Source organism: Candida oxycetoniae (assembly GCF_023343755.2).
Source record: "Candida oxycetoniae strain CBS 10844 chromosome Unknown scaffold4, whole genome shotgun sequence".
Taxonomy (NCBI): domain Eukaryota; kingdom Fungi; phylum Ascomycota; class Pichiomycetes; order Serinales; family Debaryomycetaceae; genus Lodderomyces; species Lodderomyces oxycetoniae.
In genome coordinates, this window is record NW_026055367.1 from 131,212 (window position 1) to 150,334 (window position 19,123).

The 19,123-nt window shown below is 36.4% G+C and overlaps 7 protein-coding genes across 7 annotated transcripts; 5 read left to right on the top strand and 2 right to left on the bottom strand. All coding sequences in view use genetic code 12, as the record gives it.

Moving 5' to 3' along the window:
* Positions 1-1,767: 1,767 nt before the first annotated feature.
* Positions 1,768-2,964, top strand: WSC1 (Wsc1p; the record flags this gene model as incomplete). The annotated part of the gene is made up of 1 exon (XM_049326937.1): positions 1,768-2,964. One exon carries the CDS (start codon positions 1,768-1,770, stop codon positions 2,962-2,964), a length of 1,197 nt encoding a protein of 398 aa, XP_049181876.1.
* A 478-nt stretch (positions 2,965-3,442) lies between these two features.
* On the top strand, positions 3,443-4,432 carry CTP1 (Ctp1p; the record flags this gene model as incomplete). Its single annotated transcript, XM_049326938.1, has 2 exons — positions 3,443-3,457; positions 3,563-4,432. 2 exons carry the CDS (start codon positions 3,443-3,445, stop codon positions 4,430-4,432), a joined length of 885 nt encoding a protein of 294 aa, XP_049181877.1.
* Positions 4,433-4,470: 38 nt separating this feature from the next.
* KGF56_000975 (uncharacterized protein) lies at positions 4,471-5,790 on the bottom strand (the record flags this gene model as incomplete). The annotated part of the gene is made up of 2 exons (XM_049326939.1): positions 4,471-5,625; positions 5,773-5,790. 2 exons carry the CDS (start codon positions 5,788-5,790, stop codon positions 4,471-4,473), a joined length of 1,173 nt encoding a protein of 390 aa, XP_049181878.1.
* A 5,460-nt stretch (positions 5,791-11,250) lies between these two features.
* Positions 11,251-12,918, top strand: AAF1 (C2H2-type transcription factor AAF1; the record flags this gene model as incomplete). The annotated part of the gene is made up of 1 exon (XM_049326940.1): positions 11,251-12,918. The coding sequence occupies one exon, from the start codon at positions 11,251-11,253 to the stop codon at positions 12,916-12,918; it is 1,668 nt and encodes a 555-aa protein (XP_049181879.1).
* A 288-nt stretch (positions 12,919-13,206) lies between these two features.
* ECM15 (Ecm15p) lies at positions 13,207-13,699 on the bottom strand (the record flags this gene model as incomplete). The annotated part of the gene is made up of 2 exons (XM_049326941.1): positions 13,207-13,497; positions 13,655-13,699. 2 exons carry the CDS (start codon positions 13,697-13,699, stop codon positions 13,207-13,209), a joined length of 336 nt encoding a protein of 111 aa, XP_049181880.1.
* Positions 13,700-14,119: 420 nt separating this feature from the next.
* KGF56_000978 (acetyltransferase) lies at positions 14,120-14,911 on the top strand (the record flags this gene model as incomplete). Its single annotated transcript, XM_049326942.1, has 1 exon — positions 14,120-14,911. One exon carries the CDS (start codon positions 14,120-14,122, stop codon positions 14,909-14,911), a length of 792 nt encoding a protein of 263 aa, XP_049181881.1.
* Positions 14,912-15,943: 1,032 nt separating this feature from the next.
* Positions 15,944-19,009, top strand: UBA1 (E1 ubiquitin-activating protein; the record flags this gene model as incomplete). The annotated part of the gene is made up of 1 exon (XM_049326943.1): positions 15,944-19,009. The coding sequence occupies one exon, from the start codon at positions 15,944-15,946 to the stop codon at positions 19,007-19,009; it is 3,066 nt and encodes a 1,021-aa protein (XP_049181882.1).
* Between the last annotated feature and the right edge of the window lie 114 nt (positions 19,010-19,123).

The window sequence follows — 19,123 nt, forward strand, 5'->3', positions numbered from 1 at the left end:
CTATTGTAAAAGCACGCGTTTTTTATTATTGTTTTTTTTTTTTTAGATCATGGCGGAATTTTTTATTACTTACAGAAGATTATTATTTGACAAAGATTGGAAATAGATTGGACTGATAGCTTGCCCCCCCCCCCCTCCTCCTCCCCTATAACATATGCTAAGACAATGGGCACACACGCACACACGGATTTGACCATCAGGGGGATTTCTGTAAGCTTTAGAGATTTATGTAAGATTATATTTTTTTTTTTAAAAAGATATGTAGGTTTTTGAGATATAAAATATGAATTGTAATGTGTTTGAAGAAAACGTGAATTGTAATGTGTTTGAAGAAAACGTTAGTTGTAACAAGTTTGAAGAAAACATGAATTGTAAAAAGTTTGGGTTGAGCTAACCAAAGCTTGCTACAGATGTATGCTACTATATGCTACAGACATATGGTGCTACTGGTACACTCTGTTTTGATGTTTCAATATAGAATGGGGTCAACTAAATGCAACGTTATTTTTATTTTCTAAAACAGTAAATAATCTACATGTAACAATAATATGCAACAAAACAATATAAGCAATTACACTGTAGGAAGATGAATTATCATCATTGAGATTACCACAAACTGAAAGTATATAGGTATTATATTACACACTCAGCTCATACAATAATAGTTCTCTGTGCCACAATCTGATAACGCGCAATATCCATCTATGGAACCATATCAAACCCAAGTGGGTATATAGGCTATTTAGCCGTGTCGTGTCGTGTTGTGTCGTGTCGTGTTGTGAAATCGTAAACGCGACACTAACCAAATGCAGCAAACTAACACACTAAGAAAAAAAGAAAAAGAAAAAGAAAAAGAAAAAACCCCTTGTGGTATATTGGCTCTTGGAGCGGGGCGAAGGGGGACAGAGCTTCTTACACACGGGGTTTAGTGGTGTTTTTATAACTATACAGTAGTGACAAAAGTAAAACTACACAGTAGTGATAAAAATATAACTACATAGTGGTGACAAAAATAAAACTACACAGTAGTGATAAAAATATAACTTTACAGCTGTGATATTTTCAAACCAGATAGTCCTTTTATTTTTATAGCTTTACAGTTGATATTTTAATAATCAGATAGTCCTTCTATTACCCATCATATTTGTATAATCAGTTGTATTATCAGACTAATCGTATCTTTGAATATTTTCCTCCATCGTATCTCTAAATCGTGTTTTTCTTTGCCCTTTCGGTTCTGCAATATTTTTATCCTCGTGAATATTACATTATTGTGCTTACTTAATTAATTAATTTGGTTACTCTGTTTAGAAAAATTCTGCACCTTAAAAAAGAAAAAACTTAAACTACCAATTTTTTTTTTCTTTTAGGGAAAGAATTTTTTTTTACAACTAAATTTTTACAACCAACTTTTACAACCAACTTTTACAACCACTTTTACAGCAACATTCTTTCTTGACAACAACAGCAACAAACTTTAGGAACATTTCAGGTGGTTATTTCCCCTTTGTTTTCTTACTTCATTTTCCCACTCTCTTGCTTTAGTCTTTTGCTATCTAACTTTTTTAAAAAAAAAATAGAAATCGAAATCGAAGAATCTTTATTCGTTTCACCTTCCTTTCCTTTACGTCCAAACTTTATCAATTATTTCCATTTTCAGCCTCTCACTATCCCAGTGAGATTTCTACCTTTACGTGTCTACAGGCTCCTTCATCTCAAAAACCCCCACCCTCCACCACAGTATTCCTCCTTCCCTACTACTTTTCAATGTTTTCAAGGCTAATACCACTAATACTATCCCTCATATCACTTGCCAATGCAGCAGATGTGTATTATCCAGCAGCACAACTAGTTGGTTGTTACTCGGGAGTCGGTGATTCAGAAGCTGACTCTCAGGGAGATTACCAATGGCAGTCTTCAGGCTATTGCTCTAATCATTTATGCCCCGACTCACAATATGTTGCCATAAAAGGCGAAGAGTGTATTTGTTTAAATAGCTTGCCTTCATCATCCAATAAACAGTCCGATGACTCAAAATGCAATATACCTTGTCCCGGATATAATAAGGAAATGTGCGGTGGATCAAGTTTTTATTCGATATTTTTTGGCGTTAATAATAGTGGGAATAATGGTGGTGGTGGTAGTAGTAGTGGTAGTTCTTCATCTGATGACTCAGATTCTTCAACAAGCTCATCATCATCAGCAGGATCCTTGTCTTCTTCTGCATCGGGCTCATCATCATCCCCTTCAAGTAATCAACAATCAACAATTACAAATGTTGTCACATCGAGCAATGATGCTGGAGAAGTTGTTATTAGAACAATTACACAAACTTCTTCGGGAGATGCTTCAAACACTGAAGCTACACCTGCTTCAGAAACTTCTTCTTCAGAAGGAGATGCCGAAGCAACAAATGGTAATGAAAACAAGTCAAAATCATCGGTTGGGTCAATTGTAGGTGGAGTAGTTGGAGGAGTAGCAGGAGCCGTAGTCATTGCTGGATTATTGTTCTTTTTCATAAGGAGAAGAAATAGAGGATACGATGATAATGATTACGATGAAGGTTATAGCCACGATGAAGAAAAATACTACAGCAATGATAAATTACAAAATTTCTTTGCCATGTCTCGATCAAATGGTTCAACTCGTGATAAAAACAGCAACAGAAACAGCAACAGAAACAATAATAATAATAACAATAATAATAATAATGGAGCATCACCATTAGACATGCCAATGTCTAATCCATTCCAACACCCAGCCGACAATACAGCAAATCAAAATTCAACAGAAAGGACAACAACTAACGGAGCAACATTGGGATTAGCTGATCCTAGAATAAACTTGGCCCTGGTTGGAAGGAGAAGATTGAGCGAGGGTTCACTTGTAGATGAAGCTATTTATTCACAAGGAAAATTTTTACAAGTTATCAATCCTGATGAACGAAGATCACAAATTTTATAAATAAAAATAAAGAAATGAAAAGCCTATGGTTGGACTCGGGAATGACTCGAGGATAAAATCCTCTGCCTTTGTTTGTTTTCTTTCTATTCTTTTTTTTTTTTTTTTAGTTCGAATCATGGCGTTGTTGGCTTGGTTTTTATTCCCCTTTCTTCTTTTTCTTCTATTACCCTTTTTTTTTATATATATATATCTTTATTTTAGAAATAAGTGTTTTTCAATGTACTATTCTATTTAATAAATTGACATTCTTTTTTTGTTTTCGTCTTGTTGGCGTTTGTTGTTTTTCCAAGTGTGGAGAAAGAGGCTCTTTAACTTATCGCGAGTAACAACAAGAGGCTGAAGCCGATAACGGTGAGTCAATCATGTCAAAAAAAAAAAAAACTTTTCTTTTTGTATAGTGCTGAAAAATTTCAAAAATTGCAAAATATTCATACAGTAGAGGTATACTTTTCTATACAACTTATACTTATCTGTAGCAATGGCGACGAAAAAAGTACGTTTCTTAATAGTTCTTAAACAATATCCATTATACACTCTTCTCGACTATCGGTTAGCTAACATATTTTCTCCCCCCCCCTTTTTTTTTTTTCTTTTGAAGGTAGATCCATGGAAATCTTTTATTGCAGGAGGTACAGCAGGTGCAATTGAGGGGGTTATAACATACCCCTTTGAGTTTGCCAAGACCCGGTTACAATTAGTTGATAAATCCCAAGCGCGCAACACCTCGCGTAATCCGTTGAAACTTATTTATAACGTTGCAAGGACTAATGGTGTATCAGCAGTATACGTTGGTTGTCCTGCATTTGTAGTTGGAAACACGGTTAAGGCCTCAGTACGGTTTCTTGGGTTTGACGCAATCAAGAATCTTCTTCAGGATAAGAATGGGAAGTTGAGTGGCCCGCGTGGAGTCTTGGCAGGATTGGGAGCAGGATTATTGGAGAGTATAGTTGCAGTGACACCCTTTGAAGCCATTAAAACGGGATTGATTGATGATAAGCAACGAGTTAATCCAAAGTATCAAAATGGGCTCGTTAGTGGAACTGTGAAATTGTGCAAAGATATGGGTTTGAAAGGTATTTATGCGGGAGTTGTTCCTGTGAGTTTGAGACAAGCGGCTAACCAAGCAGTTAGATTGGGGTCGTATAATGCCATCAAGACTACGATTCAACAAGCAACTGGATCGAAACCAAACCAGCCGTTAAGTTCGGGTGCTACGTTTTTAGTAGGGGCGTTTGCTGGATTGGTTACTGTTTATACTACAATGCCCATAGATACTGTGAAAACAAGAATGCAAGCATTAGGATCAGATAAGCAATATTCTTCAACTGTGAATTGTTTTGTCAAGATATTCAAACATGAAGGAATCGCAACTTTTTGGAAGGGTGCTACTCCTAGATTAGGAAGATTAATTCTAAGTGGAGGTATTGTCTTTACTATATATGAGAAGATGTTGGTGGTGCTAAACTAAAATATTAGGAAAAAAAAAATTAACCAAGGCATATATTACTATCTACTCTCTAGAATTGCACTATTATCACTCTCGCTATCACTATCATTATCGTTATTATTGTTATTATTGTTATTATTATTATTATCGTTATTATCAACTTGACCACTAATACTTTGGACGATATTGGAATGAGGATTATTGGGTGGGTTCAAAATTGCCTTTTCCAACTGCTTCACCCTATAATAATCAACAACACTCTTTATTATAATAAACAAACCAAATGCAATTACTCCATATGCGATATAAGGCGCGCTTCCATACCTATCCACGTTGTCATCATTCCCTGACGAATTTTGTACAAACACGTTGCTGCCAGCATTATAGGTATCCAATTTCCCAGTAATTTTAACATTTTTGTTAACGTCAAATTGATTAGGATTATCAACAATGATTTTCTTGGGTTTCTCATTTGGGTGACCCACATTCAAAGGTATTATATTCCAGCCAAAAAATATCAAATTAACACCAAATCCAAACCTTGCTCCTTGCTTTGCACCATGGGAAGTATGTAGCAAGTAACACAACACAAATCCGACAAATTGGAAAGCTATAGTAACCAATGCATTCCAAATGAAATTAGCAATGTTCCCTACTGGTAAACCTTGGACAAATACCTCATCCTCATACATTGGGGAGATCATTGTTGATTCCCAATATTCGGGACTAGCGTCTTGATTGGCTTCTTCGTATGTAGGTGGATGCAACTCACGTTCTCGTTGTTGTAATACCGCTTGTGTATCTGGTTTTGCCATGAGATTCTGAAACACCCCGTCTGTTCCCTGACCAATAAACCGGCCTGGTACATTTTGCTGCATACGTCCAGTGTGAATACCATTATTCAACCGATGATAAGTTTGTTTAATAGGCACCAAATGGTTTAAAACTCTTAATACACGCTGTTTTGCGGTTAAGCGCGCCGGTGTTTGAGATTCAAGGTCTCCTATGGCCGATTGTGGAGTGTTGTAAGTTGGCAAAGTTGAGGAGGACGAAGAAGGTAGTACGGGGAAGTCGGACAAAAAATTCGAGGCAGTGTCATTGGAGTCAACAGGCGCATTTGCGGAATTAATTATAGTATCATTTGTGATATGGAGAAGTGGTTGTTCACTACTGTTTTCTCCACTTTCTTCTGACGTTTCTTCCTTGTTATTTAGCTGGAAAGGCAGGGAGAGTGTATATGTTAGTAATCCCGAATGTGTCAGAAAAATGGTTAAAAAAAAAAAACAAATCAGTCCAGCAAAAGACCTGAGAGGTCTAGTTCATGTAGAAACATAAAACAAAAAACTGTCTCTCTAACATACCCGTTCATACGCTGTCATCTTATTGGTACTTGTGTCTTGTATCCTTTTTTGGTGGCAATAGAATAATGTGTATACGAAGGGGAATGGTAAAGGTGACTTTATTTTCCAGCGGTTTTAAAGATCCTATTTTTTCGTCAAACGAGCACTACCTTTTTTTCTGGGGGAAGGAAGGTTGTATCTTCAACAACAACAAGGTGAATACTAAAGACATTATACTGAATGACTCACCTAGGGTCGGATACAATAGACAATAGACAATATATATATATATTCGTTTTAGAGTGTAAATTGTATGCTTTACGTATTTTTCAATAAGTTGGAAAGAGTCATAAACCAGACTCAAACCCTTGTAACATAAAGATTTTAATATGAATTATACTTGCAATTTTATTTAATTGCAACAACTATTACCGTCTATAGTTACCTGTATCAGATCAATACCTAATAGTAGATTGGAAAAATGTTTATGTGGAACAAGTGATTGTATATTGTTCTCCATTGTATGTCCAGGAAAAAAAAAAAAGAAAGAAAGAGTTCTCACTGCGAATGCATAAAGAAGAAAATAATAAGGGGGGGAAAGAGTTGCCGATATCGTTAGTGGATAAAGATAAGTTGACAAAGTTCCAAAGGAAGACTCGCTCTTTTTTTTGGGTGGGATGAAGATAAAGTGTAGTTACAATAAAATAAAAACTGCTGATCCTGTAGCAATGAATGAACCCAAGGGCCACTTAATCATCAATAAGAAATACTAAACGAAAAAAGAATAGAGATGCACTAAGATTTGAGGTCCCATGGACATTTTTTTTGCAGCCATTTCGTAATATGTGTTTATTATTGTGGAACCCAAACACACATAGTGAAAATAAACAATGTCGTACAGTCACTGTATGAGATTGTAAAACTTTGCACAAAACTGCAAGTACTGATGTCGTCAATTTTTTGTCTACTGTATCAGCGACACTATCGAGTAACACTATCGAGTAACACTATCGAGCGAAGCGAGATAGTGGAGCACATTGATTAATAACACTATTTTGCTCTGCTCGATAGTAGAGCACATTGATTAATAACACTATTTTGCTCTGCTCGATAGTGGAGCACATTGATTAATAACACTATTTTGCTCTGCTCGATAGTGGAGCACATTGATTAATAACACTATTTTGCTCTGCTCGATAGTGGAGCACATTGATTAATAACACTATTTTGCTCTGCTCGATAGTGGAGCACATTGATTAATGATACTATTTTGCTCTGCTCGATAATGTTGTAACAAGTTACCAAGTGCTGCTCCACTATCTCGCTTTGCTCGATAGTGTCACTCGGAGCATAGCAATAAAAAAGATCCGCGTCAGAAACGCAGATCATCAATATCGAAGGGAGGGAGAAGGGTAGCAAAAGTAATATACAGGAACTTCGGACCCTTGAGCGTGTCAAATCCTATTCTTGCATTTAAATTAATACATTTTTTAATGCATTATGTACAAGCCGAAATGTATGATATCTATTTCAGCAGGGTGCTAAAATGATTAGTTGTCAACGCATATTATTAGAAGTGAAGAATAAAAAAACAAAAAGCTCGCAAATCTTTGTTCTATACATAATGTATAATAGAAGGAAAACCAAACCAGAAACTTTCTCATAATATAAAACTAAACCTCAAAGCCAGGAAAATAAAATCATTAAAAAGCATATTCTTGATTAATTCTTTATGAAGAAACTAATGTCGATTAACTGAATCTTGTAAAAAGCTAATTGTCTCTTGGAAATCTTACATCTGTGTTGTAAGAAAGACCCCTTTCTTTTATTTCGAAAGAAAAGTAAAAATTGTTATTTTTTTTTTCTTTTTTTTCCTAAAGAAGAGGAAAAAGTTTTTGCCCTGAGTAAAAATAAATGAATATTTGATTTAGTCTTGAAAATAATTAGCCTCAATTTATTAAAAGAAAAAAAACCCCACTTAACCCCTCCCCCCAAATTATAAAGTATATGATTATGGTATAGTATGGAGGAGTAGAATTTGAGGTTTACAGTTTAAAGTTTAAAGTTCAAGGTTCAAGGTTTTAATGGAAAAGGGGAGTGCTTTTTGATTTAGACGTGGTTGCAGGGACGAGATTTTAAATTGATTTTGCAATTTCAATAAGATTATCTAGTGTTATATCTACCTAATAAGTTTGTTTTAAAAGCCCTTATCTTCTTCTTGTTTCTTTTTGTTGGTAATATATCTTCTACTTAAATGTCCTTGAATCTTTCATTTGAAGGGAATTCTATGTAAGGGAGACCTGCTGTAGTAGAAGAATGGGTTGTTTTTCCATGGACCAAGGTTTATTCAGTTCTGAAAAAGGCAAGACGTAATAGTTGGTTGGCAAAAGGACTCATTCCGGGGGGAGTGTTATCAACTGCTCTCTGGAGTGCTCTCCTTCTATCGACTACTCTCCTTCTATCGACTACTCTCCTTCTATCGACTACTCTCTTTCTATCGACTACTCTCTTTCTATCGACTGCTCTCTTTCTATCGACTACTCTCTCTCTATCGACAAGACTCGTTTCACTCGTCTAGTCTCTAGTTGACATTTCCAGTTCAAAGGGGTTTTAAACATATGGAGTTTATTTCTCACTGAGTAAAGACACCATATTTGCTTAAAAGCTTCTTTCAAACAGAAAAATATACTGGGTATTATATGAGAACAACTCTATACAAATAGCATAATACTTCAACCTAGATAATATTCAAAACAACCAAAATCCACCCTCACCTATAATGTTTAAGGTTAGTTTACAAAATTTTTGAAAAACAAGATGTCAGGTAGGATATAATATGCCATATTGTATATTGATAATATACTAATGATCTCCTGAAGATTCAATTACCTTGTGAAACCTTCAAAATCACTAGTGCTGATGATGTTCAACACCTGAATGTAGAATTGATCATTTAACCAATGCCTCCAATTCCGTTTTCCTCCACTGGAGTAATTAACTCCCAAATATTCCTAATAAAATCTTAGCTCCTTTCAGTCAGTCCAAATAGAAAAAAAAATATATATAAATTTGCAAGCAAAAATCGTTGAATTATCTGACCTGTGAGATGCTTTTTCAAAAGAAAGAAATAAAAAAAAGAATTGCTAATTATTAATCTTGTGGAGTAGATGTCACATTATAAAGCACATCCATGCACAAAGAAAAGAAAAAAAAAAGAAAAACCAGTAAAGATGGGAGAAAGGGTCACGGTTGATCAGTATCATCAAACAAGATGTCTCTTAATCAAATATCTCGGAACTGTTTACTAGAGAAAATGTAGATTCTGATTACAGGTTAGGTGCTTTTTCTCAAAGATAGATAAAGAAAAACGAACTTTGTTTTTGGGAAGAAACACGTAAGCTATTGTTGCCGTGTTTGTAAAATTATTTACTTGGAACCTCTACATGTATGTACATTTTCTTATACTACACTTTGTATCACCGGGACTCTGTATGGAAAGTTGTATATTAACCGCTAAGCTGATATTTTATTGCTGCGTTTTGAAATTTTAAGCTTTGTTGCAACCTTATTCAAATAATACATAACTCAAGCCAAAAAAAAAAAAGTGACACATCTAAACAAAAGCTTCTTTTATCATGTCTATCTTTTTAGTTAAGGGGGTAATATCTGAAGCTTAGGGGTGGAGAGAAATCACCACCTTAACCACCACCTTAACCATATCTTCCTTATAACTAAAGGAAAACAAACGGTGAAAACATTTACAGGCTATCAGGAAAACACTTGTACAATCTATAAGCAAATCTTAACTGAATATTATTATTTTTCTTATTATTATTATGTAGATATTATTTTTTTGATAAGTTTACTACGATAAATAATAATAATAATAATAATACTAATAATAATAATTTTTGTTTGTACTGCTACCAGAAGCGTTAATTTTGTGACTTTGTGGGTTAGAAACAAAACAAAAGTCGTTCATGTCTTTTGAGCCTTGAACAAACTATTGTCATCCAATGTATTTTTTTCAACAATTAGACCAGTAGAAAGTCGGAGGTCAGCAGGAGACGGATGTGAAACTGAGTGGGGAGGGGGGGGGGAAGAAAAAAAAAATGAGTGAAAATTGACAATAATGAGAGCAATGGAAAATAGTGATGTGATTTAGTTACTAAAGTAACTAAAAATTGTCTCAGCCACCGCCACCATCTGTACCAGCACCCTGCTCCCATTCACAAATGGGGACAAGTGGCCAATGTCATATACTCAAATTTTTAGTTAAAAAAAAAAGAAATAGTTTAGCTTATTTATCCCGCTACTGCAAGGAGTTAATTAGGGGCTTTTCAACATTTGTATGGTTTGTTCTTTTAAGATATTTTAGTGCTTTTTAGAACTAGACATAATTCCGTAACCCATTTAAACCATTGGTTCGCTAAAAGGAAAAAAAAAAAAATAGTCAATGCGTCACATACAAAAAAAAACTTGACTTGTCTTCTTCAACAAAAGGGGTTCGTTTGTTTGTTGTTTTTAAAAAGCTCTGGCTTCCCCATTCCCCAAAACCACCTTAAATGGTAAAAACTGTTTGCCCCATCTACTACGACACCTCCTACAAAGTAAGAAATTCTTGCTCTATTTTTTTTTTTTTTTTTTTTTTTTTTTTTTTTTTTTTATTTTTTTTTTTTTTTTTNTCTTTTTTTTTTTTTTTTTCTTTTTTTTTTTTTTTTTTTGAAAATTTTTAGTTATTAATTTCATCTTATGCAATTGCGACAAAAGGGGAAGATTGTACATGATTTGACATATATTATTACACCAAGCTCCCACCCAATTGAAAGATAACAAATGTGGGAAAAGCAAATACAACATTAGCAGACTTGTGTTTTCAACCTCTTTCTCTGTATGTCTCTGTTTGTCTCTGTTTGTCAATGTATGTTTCTGCCTTCTTTTAAACGCATTTTATTTTTTGCTCATAAATAATATCATCAACAAGTACCAAATAAAAAAAAAATTTATCTTGTAAGGTAGAAAATTGTTGAAAAATAAACCGTATCATTTTCTTCTTCGCCATATGTCTCGTATCTACTATATGTAATATAGAAACAAATAGAAACGTAAACATAAAAACAACCCACAAGACCAACAAGAACGTAGAAGAAACGGGGCGATTCTAAGGTGGATTCCGGACAAGACTTTTTTTTTTTTTTTTTTTTGCTTTTTGTTTCACTGATGGAAATATTCGAAGTAAATATCGTTAACTTTTAAGAATTGAATATATAATACCAAGTAAATAACATCTATATTTATCTATATTGTCCATGTATTGCATATATATCTCTGTATAGCACCCATTGATTTGACAAAAGCCCATGGTGTCTACGAGCATCTTCATTAAACCTCCATTTACTTTGACTTTATAACTTTGACTTATATTTTTTCTTTCTTTTTTTGCATCATAAAATCCCCCCACTCACCCAGAAAAAACCACTTAAATTATACCCAATCGATATGTCGCCATACGAAGGTTCAAACAGTTCGTATTATAACTATCCGTCTCAACTAAGTCAAAGTCTAAACTTGCTGAACCATCAGCAACTGCTCAATCAACCGCTGCAGCACCAGCTCCAACAACAGCTGCCAGGTAAACTATTTAATAACCATATGCAGCAACAGCCGCAAGCTCTAAATCAACAACAATCTCAGCAACCTCAACTCAACCATTTTAGCCAGCAGCTGCTGCAACAGCAGCAGCAGCAGCAGCAGCAGCAGCAGCAGCCATTAAAGCGTCAGACGCAACAGCCATACCTTTTACAGCAGTATTCGCAGCCACAGCAGCATGCAAACAACAATGTGCCGCTTCAACAACAGATGATGTATTCTATACCACCGCCCCAAACACAGCAGCAGCAACAGCAGCAGCAGCAGCAGCAACAGCATATGCCGTTTCCGCCTTATTATCGGCAATACCAACAGATGCTGACCCAGGCTCAGGGTCATACTCAATCACTAAACCAGCAACCAACTTTGAACGATAATGGGACTCAATATTTCGATCCTGGTAGTAACTATATGATGGGTATATCACCAACTCACGGCTTGGTCCAATCGAATCAATTACAACAGCAGCAGCAACAGCAACAGCATTATAGACCTCAACAATTGTCCTATTATAACTTCCATCAAGCAACAACACCAACCTCAAATTCTACTATACCCTCCTCTACAACCACCAACGCCGCTAATATCACCACCACCACCACCAACACCATTACTGGCAAACCAAATAATAGTACGCCTGACAAACAAAAAGCAAGATCTAGATCAACTTCAAAACAAAAACAGCAATCTCAGGACTCTTCCCAATCTTCAGAGGTTGCATCTCCTTTACAACCACATAGTTTAGTGATATTCCCTAATTTCCCAGAGAGGTTGCAAAAAATATTACCGCCTCCCCCCTTATCTAAAGCACCAGTGCGTCCAGATATTACAGTGGGTACGACTGCCAAGCGAGCCAAACGCAAATCTAAGTTTACGCAAGAACAAGACGACTTGATTGTGAACTTGAAGAGAAAGGGGAAAAGCTGGGTAGAAATAGCTGAGATTTCTGGGGTCGGGTCATACCTTGCTGCTAGAAATCGATATCAAGTTATTGTAGGACAACAAGGGAATAATAATTCAAGTGCATGGGATAACAATGACAAGATTTTCTTGAGAAATCTATTAGATGCGGCTGAATTTGAAAAATGGAGGTATATCACTGCAGAGTTGAATAAATCTACAGGTAAAGTATTTACCGATTACGAATGTCGTGAAATGATTAGGGAACTATTCTGGGCTAATCCTTCCAGTTTTGGAGTTAGTGAAGATACTATAAAGGAGAGTATAAAGGAGAGAAAACAGACCGATAAAACTATTGAGCAAAGAGAACAGCAAAAGAAGAAAAAGGCTAGTATTATTGATGGAAGGTATGATGTTTATGCAAACTCACAACCGCAACAACAACAACAACAACAACAGCCACAACCGCAACCGCAACCGCAGCAACAACAACTGCTGCTGCTGCAACAGGTTCTGTCACAACAATCGCTTCCTCATACTCATTTGCAACCTCAACTTGATCCTCTGCAAATCCATCAACCTTCACTTTGTTCTTATTACAACAAGCCATATTACTAGACTTTTTCAAAACCCCATCACCACCCAGAACTTGAATCTTGGCACCTAAACCTTTTTTCTTTTTTAAGAAAAGAGAAATTAAAAAAAGAAAAAAAGTGAAAACTGATGATGCAACAGAGGCAATGGTTCTTTCTTTTTTATTTCTTTTTTGAGCTTGGGACTTGACGTCAAAAGCTTGAATAATTGGGTACAGTTGAAGGTTTATTCATATTTGATGAAACTTATGTATTTATATAGTATTAATATTTAATTTACTTTTCTTTTCTTTTCTTTTTATCTTTTTGGCCCCTAGGCCATGCTCAGGTTCAATTCTTTTAACTTACGTTGAACAACATCAATTTTATCTTGAGGCTTTTGAGACTTGTCAATTCTTGTACCTACTCGAATATCACTTTGAATACGAACAATTCCATCCTTATGTAAAATTTCATGCATTTGACCAATCAAGTCCATGACTTGATCCCAAGGTCCAGCAATCGTTGTACCTGCGGAATGTAAAGTTGTTTCAAGAGAAGACTCCTGAGCTAATTTGGTGATTTTCGTGACTTGATCTGATACCGAAGCTGAACCTGTTCCAATCTATCACGAAAAAAAAAAGGTGACGTTAGTAATAAAAAAAAAAAGATAGATTAGGAAGAAGGGAGGAAGAAGCAGGGAGGAAGGAAGGAAGGGAAGAAGAAGGAAGGGAAGAAGGTCAATTGGGCGAACACATATGGGTGTGAAGTATTACACATACTGGAATCAAACACACGTCAGCAAGACAATGTAATGTTACCGCCATTGTAATATCTTTGATGATAAAGGAAAAAGGAACTATGAAAGGGAAGCATTTTACTTTTTTTTTTTTTCGCAATCTGATATTTATTCTTTTATTTTTCCAAATTGGTCAAGAAACAAACATCACATTGTAGTGACTAATTAGACTTGATTTTCTAATAGGTATTATGGATATGGGGCAATGTCTTTTTTCCTCTTGAGACTCATCTCTTTGTAATGACTCATTTCTTTGGTATTTGACACTTTCTCAGATATTAACAATTCTGAGATGAAAAGATGTCGAGAGGAGATGTCGATTTATGCCAAGCCGCGTATAGGTTATATAAAAACTACAACATAAAACTTGAACCTTGCTCCATAATCGAAAAACTTGAACCTTGCTCCATAATTGAAAACCTTGTTTCTTTTCTTTTTTTCCCACAAAATGCCAGTTTTTGCTAGTAAAGAGGACTTTTGCAAGCAAGTAAACGTCAGGATTGGAAAAGATAATGAGTTGATCCAATTTGCCAAGGACAATTTAAACCATCTTCCATTCACTCTTGAAGACAAAAACGCGTTTGAAAACTATGAGCGAATGATCTCGGGGATGCTTTATAACCCAGGTCAGAAAGATTTGGAATTGGCTAGAATGAGGTTGAGAGACTATTTGTTAGATTACGGAAATTTCAGATTTAGAGATTACAAGTCCTCTAAAGAGTATCAAGATGCCAAAAGAGACTTTTTGAAAACATTTATTGGGCATGTTGGAGAAGGTACGTTTATGGAATATCCCATATATTTCGATTATGGTTTCAACACGTATCTTGGAAAAAACTTCTACAGCAACTACAATCTAACAATCTTGGATTGCTCAATTGTGAGAATTGGTGATAATGTAATGTGTGGAACAGGAGTGTCAATCTTGACCCCAACGCACCCAATTGATCCAACTTTGAGAAACCACGCATTGGAAAATGCCTTTGCGGTCACTATTGGGAACAATTGCTGGCTAGGCTCGAATTGCACAGTAGTTGGGGGTGTCACAATTGGCGATGGTTGTGTAATCGCCGCAGGATGCGTCGTTACCAAAAACGTGCCCGCAAATTCACTCGTAGCTGGTGTTCCGGGACGTGTAGTAAAGACTATGGAACCTAGAGATGCTGAATTCGACGTTGATGAGATACTAAGGAGATACGGAATGGACACTATCGAGCAAAGCGAGATCGGGGAGCACTGACTACACCGACGCTAGCTACTTATTGACTATATAGAGTAGAGAGGCGTAGACTCTTGTGACAGGATGAATCTGTCAAGTATAAGCCTAACCTATCAAGTATGAGCCTTTTCTTGATAAGCTGAACCTATCAAGTATAAGCCTTTTCTTGATAAGCTGAACAACCTGTCAATTATAGTAAAGGATCACTAGCTTCGCTCTCGTACTGCTAGTGTAGTTATACTAGAGAACCACCAGCTTCGCTTTCACTCTGCTAGTGTAGTTACAGTAGAGGATCACTAGCTTCGCTCTCGTCCTGCTAGTGTAGTTACAGTAGAGGATCACTAGCTTTGCTTTCACTCTGCTAGTGTAGCTATACTAGAGGATCACTAGTGTCGATAGCAGCTAGTATGCTCCACTATCTCGCTCCGCTCGATAGTGTCGATAGAGTCGATAGCAGCTAGTATGCTCCACTATCTCGCTCCGCTCGATAGTGTCGATAGAGTCGATAGCAGCTAGTATGCTCCACTATCTCGCTCCGCTCGATAGTGTCGATAGAGTCGATAGCAGCTAGTATGCTCCACTATCTCGCTCCGCTCGATAGTGTCGATAGAGTCGATAGCAGCTAGTATGCTCCACTATCTCGCTCCGCTCGATAGTGTCGATAGAGTCGATAGCAGCTAGTATGCTCCACTATCTCGCTCCGCTCGATAGTGTCGCGTCGCTAGTGTCTATGCCGCATTAATTTCCCCTTTTGTACACCTTCGAACTTCGGAGTGAAAAATGTAACAATCAACACGACCTCTTCTACCATTTCAATTTGCCTCAGTTTTTTCAAAGTACGAATCTTGAGCAACTTGAAGGTAAAACAAGGAGTCTAGGTTTATTCACTTTATAGGTGATTGGTGGAAAGAAGAAAGGTCAAGTAAGGTTAGGTAAGTTCAAGTAAAGTTAGGTAAGGTTAGCTAAAGGTACGGACAGGTTAGGTAAGGTTAGCTAAAGGTAAAGTGAAGCAAAACAAAAGAGAGATTGAGAATAAAAGAGACAAGCTTGATAATGTCGGATAATATGCAGATTGACTTGCCATCGCCTCAGGACATCGATGAAGGGCTATACTCCCGTCAATTATACGTCTTGGGTAAAGAAGCTATGCTTAAAATGCAGAATGCCAATGTCTTGATTATTGGCTTGAACGGGTTAGGCATTGAAATTGCAAAGAATATAGCTCTTGCAGGAGTCAAGTCCTTGAGTTTGTATGACCCACACCCTATTGAGCTAAAGGATTTGTCGACCCAGTTCTTCTTGTCTGAGTCGGAAATTGGCCAACCTACAGATAGAGTCAGTGCAGCCAAATTGGCGGAATTGAACTCGTACGTGCCAATTGGCGTTGTTGATAACATTGATAAGGAAACATTGCTCAAGTTCAAGTGTATAGTTTCAACGAATATCTCCTTGGAGGAGCAAGTCAAAATTGACCAAATAACCCACGCCAATGACATTGGATACATCAATGGTGATATTCGGGGTTTATTTGGGCAGATATTTGTTGATTTCGGTGAAAAGTTTACTATTGTTGACCAACGCGGAGAAGAACCATTGACGGGAATTGTATCTGATATTGAAAAAAACGGCACTGTATCTATGTTGGATGAAAGTAGACACGGTCTAGAGGACGGCGATTATGTAAAGTTCACAGAAGTACAGGGAATGCCCAAATTGAATGATGGAACCCCACATAGAGTAGAAGTATTGGGTCCATATGCTTTTAAAATCGAGATTGATGAAAGTTATGGGGAATATCAAAGAGGTGGGCAATATACACAAGTTAAAGTGCCAAAGGATGTTAAATTCGAACCACTACTTGAACAATTGAAAAATCCAGAATATTTGATTTCGGATTTTGCTAAATTCGATAGACCCGGACAATTGCATATTGGTTTCCAGGCGCTTCATGCGTTTAGAAGCAAACACAATGGACAATTACCTTCTCCATACAATGAAGAAGATGCCACTGAAGCTTTTAGATATGCCGAAGAATTGGCTACTCAAAATAAAAACATTGTTGAACAATTAGATGAAAAGTATTTAAAGGAGTTGTTTTATCAAGCTCAAGGTGACATTCCAGGTGTGGTTGCATTTTTTGGTGGTTTGATTGCACAAGAAGTTTTGAAATGTTGCTCTTCTAAATTTACACCAATAAAGCAATGGCTATATTTTGATTCATTGGAGTCATTACCTTCAGGAAAAGATTTCCCAAGAAATGCCGAAAACAACAAACCTATTGGATCAAGGTACGACGGACAGATTGCCGTTTTTGGAAAGGCATTTCAGGAAAAGATTTCAAACTTGAAAGTGTTTTTGGTTGGTGCTGGTGCTATTGGATGTGAGATGTTGAAGAATTGGGCGATGATGGGTTTAGGGTCTGGACCAAATGGTAAAATTGTTATCACTGATAACGACTCAATTGAGAAATCAAATTTGAACCGTCAATTTTTATTCAGACCAAAAGATGTTAATAAAAATAAGTCGGATGTAGCTGCTCGTGCCGTTCAACTAATGAATCCTGCCTTGAAAGGTAAAATAGTATCAAAGTTGGACAAAGTCGGCCCGGAAACTGAAAATGTTTTTGATGATAAATTCTGGAACGATTTGGATATTGTTACTAATGCGTTGGATAACATTGAAGCTAGAGAGTATGTTGATCGTCGTTGTATCTTCCACAAGAAGCCATTGTTGGAATCGGGTACTTTGGGTACAAAAGGTAACACCCAAGTTATTGTCCCAAATTTGACAGAGTCGTACTCGTCTTCCCATGATCCACCAGAAAAATCTATCCCCTTGTGTACCTTGAGATCGTTTCCAAGTAAGATCGACCATACAATTGCCTGGGCCAAATCCTTATTTCAAGGCTACTTTGTTGAATCTCCCGAAAGTGTTAACTTGTACTTGAGTCAACCAAATTTTGTTGAGCAGAGTTTGAAGCAAAACACGGATAAGAAAGGAACTTTGGAGAATATCTCAAATTACTTGAACAAACGCCCTTATGACTTTGACGATTGTATAAGATGGGCAAGACTTGAATTTGAAGCAAAATTCAATCACGATATCAAGCAATTGCTTTACAATTTCCCACCTGATGCCAAGACTTCCTCTGGAGAACCATTTTGGTCGGGACCAAAGAGAGCACCCAAACCATTAGAGTTTGACATCAACAATAAGGATCATTTGGACTTTATTGTTGGGGGAGCTAATTTATTAGCGTTTATTTATGGGTTAAAAGAACCAAACGTTTCAATAGAAGAATATAAAAAGGCTTTGCAGAATTTGGAAATCCCAGAATTTAAACCCAAATCAGGTGTTTCCATTGCGACTACCGAGGCAGAAGCAGAGGAGCAAGCCAACCGGTTATCAGGTTCATTTGATGATGATGAAATTCGTAAAATAGCCGCTTCGTTACCAGAGCCAAGCACTTTGGCTGGCTATAGATTAAGCCCAATAGAATTTGAAAAAGATGACGATACTAATCATCACATTGAATTTATTACGGCTGCTTCAAACTGTAGAGCTTTGAACTATGGTATTGAAACAGTTGACGCGCACAAAACCAAGTTTATTGCGGGTAAGATCATTCCTGCAATTGCCACAACTACTGCATTGGTCACCGGGTTGGTTTGTTTGGAATTGTACAAGGTAGTGGATGAAAAAGATGATATTGAACAATACAAGAATGGATTCATCAATTTGGCTTTGCCGTTTATTGGATTCTCTGAACCAATAAAATCTGCAAAAGGAAAATACGGTAAGAAAGAATTTGACACTGTGTGGGATCAAATCGTAATTGAGGATGATATTACTTTACAAGAATTATTAGACCGGTTCCAGAACGAAGATGGATTGGAAATTTCGATTTTATCCTATGACGTAGTTGTATTGTACGCTTCGTTCTTCCCAGCTAAAAAGAATCAAGAAAGATTAGGTTTGACAATTTCAGAAGTGATTAAAAAAGTGAGCAAAAAGGAAATTCCTTCACATGTTAAGTACTTGGTTCTTCAAGCATGTTGTGAAGATGAAAACGGCGAGGATGTTGACATTCCTCCAATCAGTGTAAAGTACTCGCCATAATTATATATATATTTATATATATATATATATAGAAAGAGAGAGAGAGAAGGAAAGTGAAAGTGAAAGAAGAATTGTAATTTGTTATTTTTCACTTGTTATGTATTATTTTTTCGA